We start from the raw sequence: 12376 nt of genomic DNA, 5'->3' as shown, positions 1-12376 counted from the left end.
AGGTCACCTCCAATAGAAATTCTATTCATGTATCCTCGAGCATTAAGTCTAGTCAATTCAAGTATAATGCTATTTTTGAGACACTTGGCTTCCATCTGCAGGCTTCTGGATCACAAAGAGAACATTGTTAATGCATTCAAATATCAGAGTAAAACTTATAATAACCCAGTATCAGAATTATACCTTTGTTTATATTTTAAAGTCAGCTCTTTCCAGTATGCAGCTTCTTCCTCTGAAGTTGAAAACTCTGGAATTTCTTCACAATCCATGATAAGAATTACCTATAAAAAGGGACAAATTATTTAGTTAATAAAATCATGAGATGGCCTTTTGGTCCCAGGTAAGCTCTCTGTCAGTTTTTCAAAGCTATAAGGCAGATCTTCTATTCCTGTCCTTCCATCTCCAGAAATAATTAACCAGCAAATCCAACTTTTTTTTAATGAAAGCCAGAAGTGTTATTATATTTTTTCTCGTGTCCAGCCAAATTAAAACAAAAACTTTACGGGTGCATATGAATATCTGAAAAAATTAAATCAGAATCAAAGTATCCAAAGAGGGGCATCAATTATTTCTTCAGTTTCAATAATCCGCCTATTAGTTTTACAAAAATGTTAACCAGAAATTTCCTTTTACAAGACATATAGTATCAGCTGGAGAGACATTTAAATTTAGGGGTGTTATGGGAGTGGGAAGCAGCATTACATTCTACTGTGTGCTACAATCTTGAACCAATTGTTTCCTATTGCTACTGAACTTTTGAAAAAAGAACAGGGGGTCATGTTCATAGATATCCCACACACTAATCTTACTTTCAAAGATATTAAGCAGCAGCTCATTCTTTTATTTATTATAATTGTTCCACTGCTCTTCAATCATATTCTCAGACCAGCTTGTAAAATGAATCAGTCAAATAATTAGTATATTACTAATTGTCTCCTTCCACAGAATTGTGCAAATCCCAAGGCCAGCTAAATGACTACTAGCAGTGGAATAAAAACATCCAGATCTTATACTGTAACCCTACTACTTGTTTTATTATTCTTTGTATCCATTTTTAACATAAGCAAAAATAAATTAGATTCACCTTAAATTTTTGGAGAAGAATTATAGACTTCCCCAGATCTCATATCTTCATGAAAGCTAAAGCTATCAGCTAAAAAAGAACAGTGATTTCTGATAACCATCAGCTATTTCCCCCTCAGACAGAAAGTCTAGCACTTTTCAGTTCTGTGACCCACATTTTTTATTCAAGCAATGAAGGACAAATACTAGATACTCTATTGTACATGACTGAAGAGTGGAAATGTCCAAACCCCCTCCCCCCCAAAACAAGCAAAAAAGGAAACTTGAAACTAACAAAAAGCAGTACAGTAGCTTTTGAACTCAGTATAACTAAATAGCCTTCAGAAAAACAGTGAAAAAAAGTAGTGAATGAACTGTTTGTGTTTTGCCATTTTCCTTCCAGCTATGTACGCTGTACATGGTCTAAACAAACCAACATAAACTCCCTGAACTAGAACACAAATCTTTCTTTGAGAGGTCCAAAACCTTGCAGGTAAAACAGATATCATCAGGGAAAGTACTAATTGTACAGTGGAAGCTATGGACTTGATAAATCTTACCTCCCTATTACTATAGTAATATCAGTGCTTCTTAGTCAAAGTGCTATTTAAGGCAATTTGCACATACTAAAAAGAAACTACTAACAGTGCTTCTAAATCACTACAGTACAGTTCTGCTTTTATCCCTAAGGTCCTTACTTGACTTTGTAATTTAATGAAATAGTACCAAGACAGTAACACAGAAAAACTCCAAGATAATACAGTTAAGTAGTGCAACATTAATTTGCCTTCAGTAAAGCATCTAAAAAGGGTTTGCACAATGTGCTGAATAAAATCCAAACAAACCACAACACAAGATATTATTTGAACCTAGATAAAGTCATCTGTCATATTTCAATATTTTTAATTATGGATTACAGGTAAAATATTAAAATATTAGAAACCAATTGTTTTCATTCACTAAGCTATGGCTTAACAAAAAATATAAACTCAATCACAGGGTCTGGAAATAACACAACTAGTTAAATGTTACACCCTAGAAATGAATATGATGACAATAAAATCTCATATTAGCACTGCTTAAATTAAAAAAGTCATGGTTTAAACTAATATTTTTAAACAAAATAGAGCTTTTTTTTCTTACCACCCCCATGTATACAATGCAATTAAGAAATTTTGCTATGGGGTCTCTTAAACTGTTTATTTTGGAAAAAGTATTATTTTTAAAAAAAAATAACATGAAACTGACAAGAAACCAAAGGGAATACATGCTACACTTTACATGGTGAAATGAGTTTAGGGCAAAACAAAGAGAATAATCACTATCTTGATTCATTGAAGAGATTCATTCTACATAATCAGGGTGTAACAATAATAGTGGGTGTTCATTAAAAGAAAAATACAAATCTTGTAGAACCTAGAAGATATACCAAAATAATTTCTCTAAAGTTCACCCTTTAAATAACCATTTCAGGGATTGCTACAATTGGGCAAAAAACAATCTCGGTTGAAAAATGCTTGAGTTCTGCATGTCACAAAATAAGAATTCAAGTATCTGACATCTCCCCCCCACATTTATCAAAGAACTATTAAATATTGTACATACAGAAAAGAATAAAATAGGATAGGATAGGATAGGATAGGATAGGATAGGATAGGATAGGATAGGATAGGACAGGACAGGATAGAACAGAACAGAACAGAACAGAACAGAATAGAATAGGAATTATGATTGGCCAAGTGTGATTGGACACACAAGGAATATGTCTTGGTGCATACACTCTTGGAGTACATAAAAGAAAAGATACATTCATCAAGAATCATAAGGTACAATACTTAATGATAGTCATAGGGAAACAGTCAATATAAATCTTAAGGATACCAGCAACAAGGTTACAGTCATAAAGTCGTAAGTGGGAGGAGATGAGCAATAGGAACGATGAGAAGATTAATAGTAATGCAAACTTAGTAACTATTTTGACAGTGTTGAGGGAATTATTTGTTTAGCAGAGTGATGGCGTTCGGGGAAAAACTGTTCTTGTGTCTAGTTGTTCTGATGTGCAGTGCTCTATAGCTGTGATGGTGAACCTATGGCACGTGTGCCACAGGTGGCACGCAGAGTCCTTTCTGCGGGCACACTGGCTGTTGCCCCAGCCCAGCTCCACTCCACTCCACATGTGCGCACCTCCCGTCGGCCATCTAGTCTTTGGGTCTCTGCCGTGCACACACGGGGGCAGAGCATTCCCCGATCTCCGCAGGTGCCTCTCTGTGGCAGGAATGCAGGAGAAAGCTAGGACGCAATGGGGGTATAGAAACTGCAAAGATCGGAAAGGCACGGAAGGCAGGAGAAAGCCAGGACTCGATAGAGGGAGAAACTGTGGAGATTGTGGAAGGCAGGGAAGGCAGGAATGCAGGAGGCAGCTAGGACACGATGGGGGTAGGAACTGTGGAGATCACGAGCCCCCCCCCTGCATTCCCGTTTTGGGCCTGAAAAGCCTCCTGCATCAACCTGGAAACCAAAACAGGGCCCGCGGCACATGTACGGGGCCCTCCGCATGCACAAAAACATGCGTGCATGTGTGGGGCGCATGCGCGTGGGGCACTCACATTGCATTTTGGGGATAGTGGCATGTGCACGTGCATTCATGCACTCAGTGGCCCCACAGCAACAAAAAGGTTAACCATCACTCCTCTATAGCATCATTTTGAGGGTAGGAGTTGAAACAGTTTATGTCCAGGATGTGAGGGGTCTGTAAATATTTTCACAGCCCTCTTGATATACTAAAATAAGAGCTATTACTGTTTCATTCTCTACAGAGATTTCCTGTAGCATCAAACAAGACTGAAAACAGCAATAATGCATATTCAAATATTATGGTTTCCTAAAAAAAATTATTTATTAAATTTCTACACTGCCCATATCACCTGCGTGATTAATATTGGCCAAGAACACCCACATATGTACCTGCATCAAAATTCTCTTAAGAATCTTTTTAACATGTTAGTTTGTTTAATTTCTTATTTTTATTTATTATTTAAATAAAGTCTGGACCAAACACTGTTCCATGGCTAGCGTATGTACATTCTCTTGCATGGAAAATACCTGCTAAAAAGCAGTCAAGCAAAAAAACTATTCTTGGCTCAAGAATCTAACTGGGCAATATCTTCCAGTTGCAAGAAATTAACCAATTTCCATGCTCCTGTTTTTCATGCTCAGAATTAACACAGGTGCAGTTCAGTAGTGTTCAAACAGAAGAGTCCATAATGTATTGGATTCTCATATAGCAATCCCAAAACGTTCTGACACAGAAGTAATTACATAAGAGCATATGACCTCTCCACCCACTGCTTTCCAAATTTAAAATCTCTTTTCTGAAAATGAATTTACTATGGGGAAAAATTACTTCAGTGCACAAAACCACAGGAAATATTGAATTAGGTCTTGATCTCCAAGTATTATTGGGGGACAATATTCTCAAAATCTATGCAGTTGTAAATATTGGGGATTCATATTCTGCAGAAAAGAATTACCTTGTGCATATTCCCAGATATTTTTCATCTTACTATGACTCCTATATCACATATCTCTACACTAATTTTTGCAAGTAAAGTCTGGTTCAATGATAATATTAACTCAATCACTCAAATCAAATTAAGCAGGGATATATGTTATCTCCCTTCTTATCTATGGGTCTTGTCCAGAGACAGAAACCAATTTCCCCTTTTTATTCAGCTTCTTGAACAAATCTAACATTGCCCCTTCTAACAAACAGCCATAATAGTTTGGAAAAAGAAAGCATTTTCCTTTTAGTGGACAGACATTTTTTAGTATTCTGAACTGTAGCTACATTTTGTTCTTTCACCACTGCTAATAATCATTTAATAAAGTACTTACTTTGTTATTTCATGCAGCTACAGCGGTAGTTGCATTTAAATACAGTGTTCTATTTTTACATGCTTACATATAGGTCTTTAACTGAGTTAATCATCTGCTATTCCCAATCCCAAAACCTTGATTTAGGGATTGGGGTAATATTAAGTTTATAAACTACCCTATGCTAAATCAGCAAATCATGGTCCTTATTTAATATGATTAAATTAGAAAATAAAACCAATTTTCTAATTTTAGCTTCAATTTCGATTTAAAGTCTACCTATGCTTAAGTGATTAGAGCTACATAGCTAATGATACATTAATTAGAAAAGATAAAAGCAGAGTGTATATCTGTAACTGCGTAAGAAAAATGGCTAAACTGGATCTATTGATAAAACCCAGTAAGAACATTGCCATTGTTACAGACTTTTCTCTAAAAGGAGAAAAATTCACATAAAAGTTAAACATACATGTATGGAATCCTTCCTAATTTTCTTCTGAACTCCTCCCAGTGTGAGAAACAAAAACAAAAAAATCACCCTTATGTTGCACTATAGTTAGGAAATACACAGAAAAGTCAATTATGACAAAGTAAGTTATAAAAATTTATATTTTGATTACATAAAAGAAAAATCAGTTATAGCATGAAATGATTAAAAACTCACATGAATGTATTAAAACATATTAAATGTACACTTAAATGTAAACTGTATGTTTATACTATATTTATCTTTTAATAAGGATTATTATATCTTATATTGATTGTTTTATATAGGTGTTGTTTTATTTGATTATTGTGTGCCTAGAGTTGGTTTTTTATGAGATGGGTACATCTCATAAAATATCAATTACAAATTTGATAAATACATACATCATATCATAAAACTGATTAAGTTCAGTTAGATTTCTGTATAAAAGAAGCAGAAACCAAAGTTTCTTACTGCCAAATTAATCAAAACAATACAATCATTTTAATACATATTTTTTAAAGGAGCTAGAACTAGAAAGTCACCAGATACCAGTAAGTCACCTGGTTTATTAGATGCACTCTTTATTCTACTTTACTACCATTCACCGACTACTATAATAGCCTAAAACCATGGTTTATAAACTAAATTGGTTGGGTTTGTACAAACTACAAAACCAAATAAAACTGCACTATGACTGTATAGACCAGATTAATAACTGTCAAGAACATCTCATTATATTACACTTCTGTTGTTTCCCTCCTTAACAAAATGGTAATACATAATATAATTAATCAAAGAATCACTGTCTCCATTTACAAATATAGTGGTGATTGTATTCAAGGTTTCCATGGATGTAAGTCATACTAGCAAAACAGATTTTCTGTGAATGATGCAACTTTAATTCATGTGACCTCAGATCTACAGAGGCTCTTGAGTAAACATCAGAATGAGCCAGCCACACTTCCTGGCTTGCTCTAATTATTTCCAAGCAGCAAGTTAAAGGAATGACCTCTGACATTTTTAAGTATATGTTACAAAACCCTGCACTTTTAAAAATGTACAGGATCCTGAAATAGCTATCATAAACTACTACACAAACTAAACATGTTCACACAGATTTTAAGAAACAAAAAGCAACCAGTGAGGTGGCAATAAAAAGTAGATAAACTCATTTAATAACTGAAGAAAGCTAGAGTATGCTAAATAAAACAGAATTGAAGGTTTTTTATGGCAGCCATTTTTCTTTAAAGTCACTACTATACAGTAATGCTAACTCAGCCTATCTAGGAGATACACATTTAGAATTTTCCTCCAAAAAGATGACACTGAGTTTTCAATGGATACTTTGGCTTGGAATCAGTTCAAAGCAGAAGCACCTATACAGCCTGACAAACAGCTGTTATTTTTAAAGAAGCTTGTAAAAGTTGATTTTAAAACTGAAATATCAATATTTTTCAATCCAACATTTATTGTGGTAGACCATAGTTATGGGCATATTGTTGATCTATCTTAAGGTGGATAATTAGAACATAGATTTTGAGTACAGCCACAAAATTATCACTCCCTCTTTACCACTGTTTTCAATATATTCAGCTTTCTTCCTATGAAATCTATAGAACACATTCAGCATGTTTATAGGATCACAAAGAGTATAGTCTTTAACCATAAAAGACTTCCACTAAATTTATTTAGGAAACTCAGGCATTCTTTTTAAAAAATTAACAACTTTTCTTCCACACGGAAGAATCCAAGTGACAAAAGTAATATATTTGTGACATGTTAAAGATTAATTTATGATTAATTAAAATTCTCAAGTGAGGAATATTTTTTCTGGATATTCTAGAAATTACTTGGTAGTTTTTCAAACAGTATTGCTAAGTGTATCTCAACAAAGATCAAGATCTTTAAGGAAAAGTAAATGTTTAGGTTAATTTAGTTTTGCTGATGTCTATTTTGCATCATAAGCATTTCTCATAATTACCTTCCATAATTACTAATAACTCAGTATCGAACAATATTGTACCTGCCACTTCTTCCTTCTAAGCAATTGGAAATTGTTTCAGTGACTCAGGGGAATGTAAGTCTTCTGACATCAGCAGTATATTTGTGTATCTTAGCAACCATCTGACAAGCAAAACACTTTTCATTTTCCCAACATGACAGAATATTTTTATGACGATTCTAAATATCAACAAGTTGGTCCTCCTAGAAAGCACTTATTAGGCATTAGGAGCAATGGTATTTTAAAGTGTCCACATACATTGCAAAATGACACCATATATGTAATGATATTATCAAATAAATGCCACTATAATATAGTGTGTCTCAACATCTGATACAAGTATATAAATAGCATATGCATGCTACCTTCATGTGCATTTCTTCATCTGCCCCTTGTGCCCATTGCAGATACTCATGAAAAAATACAGACCTATTCTAATTTACATGCTTTTTACTTGGGAGATGAATATAAAGAGATTGGAAGATACAAGAAAGAATGATGAAAATGGTATACTTTGAATTCAATCAAATGTGATGGGAGCAGCCATGTTTGTTGTTCTCTGACCCAATCACATATAAAGAACAATGAAAGTGAAATGTATCTTTCAGAGCAAAAGATGGAAGAGCTCTGTGGAACAAAACCTAGATCTCTAGCCCTTGGGATTTAAAACAAAGTTATAGCTCTGGTATCCATTACAATCCATTCATACATAAGCAGGGCAAAATATGTCAACAAATGAGGGTGTTCTTATTGTGTTGGATTCTAAAAATATAAAGTCAAAGTTTAAAACTGCAATAAAAAAGCATAAATATTATGACATGCTTTTTGTAGTCATGCCATCTTAACTATTTTTTTTTAAAAAAAAGCTTCTCCTTTCTGGCAAAACTAACACGTTACTCATAGGAAACCACATTCAAAATTAGTCATGCAAGCAGGCTTCAATACCGGAAGGAATTTAAGGCGCCTAAGATTTGATGCACATAGATAGATGAGTTACTACACAGGATGTACAATAAAGCAGCTGATAACCCATCTGGTTTTGACCAGGTTCAAGACTGAAAATTAGCCATTTCCAGGGAGGAAAACATCAGAAGCCACGCTTTACTGGCCACCATGACTTTACAAAACAGACCCTACCGCACCAGAGGCGCTATACAGACTCTTTCAACAAGATGAATGGGAAAAGTGTGGTTTGAGCACCTGTAAACCAGGGGCTGCTTCATAAACCGACCCAGACATTCGGTTGGTATCTGTGGAAAGCAAGAATGCCGGTTTGCATGGGCTATTTCCATTTTTTAATTTTTTTTTTTGGTTAGACCCAAGGAGAAGCAAAAGACGAAGTGAAGAGGAAAAACCCATAATCCGCAACCGATACAGGATGGCTTTAAGGGAGGGAGGGAGCGGACTGTCAGGGGAGGACGCCGACACGAACAGAGAGGTAGCAGCAGGATGCCTCACCCCGGCGGTGGATAAGCAGCTTTCGCGATACCGTGAAGCAGGGAATAGCCCAAAACCGGCTTAAGGACTAATGGAGGAAAAAAAAAACAGACCTGGGCCTTGAGGCGAATCACGGGGGCAACGACCGGAAATCTTCAGCATTTAACAAGAGACCTAGGGGGCGGATTATGCAGCTCCTGAAGAAGGGCACATCCGGAGAAGACGCCGAAAAGTGTCCCCCTCACCGGGAGGCGGAGGCCAAGAGGTTGGGGTGGGGTGGAGGGGGCGTAAGAGCCCGGAGACAGCGACCCTCTCCCGGAAAGACCTACAATCCCTCGCCCTTTTTTCCTCAACCGCCCAAACGACCACAGGGGTGTGTGGGAGGGGGGAGAAGAGTAACGCGTCCTCCTCGTTCTTTCGGGGAGGAGGGGGGATCCTGGCCCGCCCCGCCGCTCCTTTACGCGCTGAGTGACACGCAGAGTCCCCAGCCAGTCGCCGCCGCTCAAGAGCTGCCGCTCTGACTAATAGGAAAAAGAGCCGACGGGCGAAATCTGCCCCGTTGTCAGTTCGCAGCCAATCGGCGTGAGGGAGTTGAAGCGGCTAAACTCGTGGGCTTGCGGGGGGGGGGGATAGGAGGAGGAGGGGGGGGAGTCACTTGGTTCTTAGTGCCTTAGCCTGCCTCGAGCTAGGAACGGACCGGGCGCGTGCATGGAGAGACGCCGTGCCTCCCCCCCTCACCGCTTTCTTCCTCGCGCTCTTCCTTACCCGTCCCGTGTGTTCTGTCACGGCCGCTACTGCTGCTGCTCCCGCCGCCAACGTAACCGCATCGCCTTACTCGCTGACACAGCTCCGAACCCTGCCTCATCCGGGCATTCACCGGCAAAAAAAAAACCAAAAAAAAAAAAAACACGTCACAGAGAGGGCGAGGCCACAACGGAGACGAGAACAACCCCTTTGAAAGGCGGGGCGGCGTACTTGAGTGACAGCCGCCTTGTGATGTTTGTGTAGCTGTTTCGCCTCTCGCGAGATGCTTATTCGTCGGCGAGCTGATATCTGGGAAGACGCGAAGTATGAATTAATGGGCTTTATTGTGAATGAGCATGCAAAATGTGGTTCCACATTGTGCTTGCTTGCCCTTCAAAAAGCACACGTTCGACTACACCTGGATTTTTGATACAGTTTTTGTAATGAGAAAAGTTAAAGGATGCGATGAACGTGTTTAGTTTAGCAATAGCTCTAGCACTTAAGACTTATACACTGCTTTCCAGCCCTCTCTAAGCAGTTTACAGAGTCAGCATATTGCCCCCAACAAATCTGAGTCCTCATTTTACCGACCTCAGAAAGATGGAAGACTGAGTCAACCTTCAGCCTGGTGAGAAGTTTGTAAAGAAAGCCAGACTTGGTATTTCCTCCAGTGACTTTAAGTATGAGGATGGTCATAAGTCACTTTTTTCAATGCTGTTTCAGTGCTTTGAATGGTTGCTAAATGGATGATTGTAAATTTAGGATTACAGGTAGTTAGTTCATTTAATGACCATTTGACGCTACAACAGCACTGAAAAAAGTGACTTATGACTGTTTTTCACACATTTATGACCTTTGCAGCATCCCCATAGTTATGTGATCTATATATGGATGCTTGACAACTGACTCATATTTATGACAGTTTCCCGGGGTCATAAATAAGTCAAAGTCAATGAGGAAGCCAGGTTCAGTTAACAGCCTTGCGATTAAGTGAACAACTGCAGTGGTTCACTTAACAAATGTGGCAAGAAAAGTTGTAAAATGGGGCAAAAATCACTTAAGAAATTTCTCACTTAGCAACATAAATTTGGGCTCAATCGTGGTCATAAGTTGAGAACTACCTGTAGTTGTATCAGGTTCTTAGTGATGGCATATAGATATTTTAAAAAACTCTTTAAGCTTGATCATTGGTTGTTTTTCAGATGCATGTAACAACATTTATATTTGAAGATGTCCTGCAATATGAATACTTGATGCTTTTGTTGTGTGTTAAATAACACAGGACTAAGCATGCATAGCTATAAGACTCAGGCCTCTGATTTTTCAGAAGAGCAATGACCCCTTAAAGTGTCACATTATTGTGAATTGGCGTTATGGGCTGGAGGTCAAAGATAATGCTTTCCCATATAGGTTTGAGAATTCTCTCCAAAGTGAAAGGAGTCTGCATCATCAGTGGAGAGCAGTGAACAGGAGCAATAGAGAGCTAAAAAGGAGGTGGATCAAGTTTATCTGTGGGAGAGCTGATTTGTTCACAGGAAGTAAAGACCGGAAGGAGTACAGGAAACAGACAAAGAAGTATTTTGTAAGTGTGCCTATCTCCAGAGTTCTTGAATGCAGCAAAGTGTTCCTGAGACTAAGATAAAGTGCTATGCTATGCATATCAAAAATGAAAGAGATAAAGAAAGAGCATTTGTTGAAATACAATGGCTGACAAGCTGGATTTGGGGCTTATGCTAATTCAGTTCTTTATGGGGGAGTGTTGGGGGTATGTGTCATTTTACCACAATCATCTGAGGTTGTCCGCCAGAAATGATTGATGGGTTTCCAAAGAGACCTTGAGATTTTCCCCAAGGATTTGATGGATGTTCAGCCAAACCGTAGCAGCCATCTGGAATGGGCAGGTGACTTAGCAAGAGTGGGATGAATTGGCTAAATTTAGGAAGACTTAAGAGGATACTTTTGAATGCAAGAACTACTACCTTTTCTTCCATTGTCATTGTTCCTAACATTGTTAGATCCCTAGTTTTATTTGGTTTTTATTGCACAAATGTGGTTCCTGTATGACAATTGCAACGTTTTCCTCTTTGGCCTTTCTTTATTGGCACGAATCCTCTGTACTCTAATCCTTTAAGGCAGCTGTTGAAAGACTGTTTGCCATAGAATGAAGATTTCCAGAATGGATGGACAGAATCTTTGCTCACTTGCAAAGAGCTAGTATCCCCCAATTTTGTACAGGTAGTTTTTGACTTACAATAGTTCATTTAGTGACCATTTGACGTTACAACAAAACAGAAAAAGTGACTTATGACCATTTTTCACACTTAAGATCAGCATCCCCAAGATAATGTGATCAAAATTCAGACGCTTGCCAACTGACTCATATTTATGACGATTGCAGTGTCCTGGGGTCATGTGACCTTCTGAAGTCATACTTAACAACCATGTTACTAACTTAACAACTACAGTGATTCACTTAATTGTGCCAAGGAAGATAATAAAATGGAGCAAAATTCACTTAACAACTGTCTCACTTAGCAACAGAAATTTTGGGCTCGTTGTTGTAAGTTGAGAACTACCTGTAGTTTTCTTCAGAAATTACTGTTGCTTCATGCCTTATAATGGCCACACAGTAAATTAAGTAAATATGAGAATTCCTTGGAAGAAAAATGCTGGAGGTTGCATGCCTTCGAAGATACTGCACTGCAGAATATTCCTCCCCACATATGTTCTCTATTCTTTGTCACAAACACATTTTCTCTCAAACATAAACTCCACACAGTGTACCCTTT

At 37.7% G+C, this 12376-nt stretch overlaps 1 protein-coding gene across 2 annotated transcripts in view; it reads right to left on the bottom strand.

The window, feature by feature from the left end:
* NDEL1 (nudE neurodevelopment protein 1 like 1) overlaps positions 1–9648 on the bottom strand; it is a 28075-nt gene extending 18427 nt beyond the window's left edge. Inside the window, exons 1-2 of one of the 2 annotated variants that reach the window (XM_058170339.1) lie at positions 9609–9648; positions 184–281 (exon numbers count right to left, since the gene is read on the bottom strand). In XM_058170339.1, coding sequence (XP_058026322.1) covers positions 184–269 — 86 coding nt within the window. In that variant the 5' untranslated portion in view covers positions 270–281; positions 9609–9648. Of the gene's footprint in view, positions 1–183; positions 282–8956; positions 9346–9608 lie in introns of those variants that run through there. The other variant, XM_058170338.1, reaches the window with a different exon arrangement.
* Positions 9649–12376: the final 2728 nt, after the last annotated feature.

Source organism: Ahaetulla prasina, chromosome 2, assembly GCF_028640845.1.
Source record: "Ahaetulla prasina isolate Xishuangbanna chromosome 2, ASM2864084v1, whole genome shotgun sequence".
NCBI classification, from domain to species: Eukaryota; Metazoa; Chordata; class Lepidosauria; order Squamata; family Colubridae; genus Ahaetulla; species Ahaetulla prasina.
This window is presented reverse-complemented; position numbering and strand designations above follow the sequence as displayed.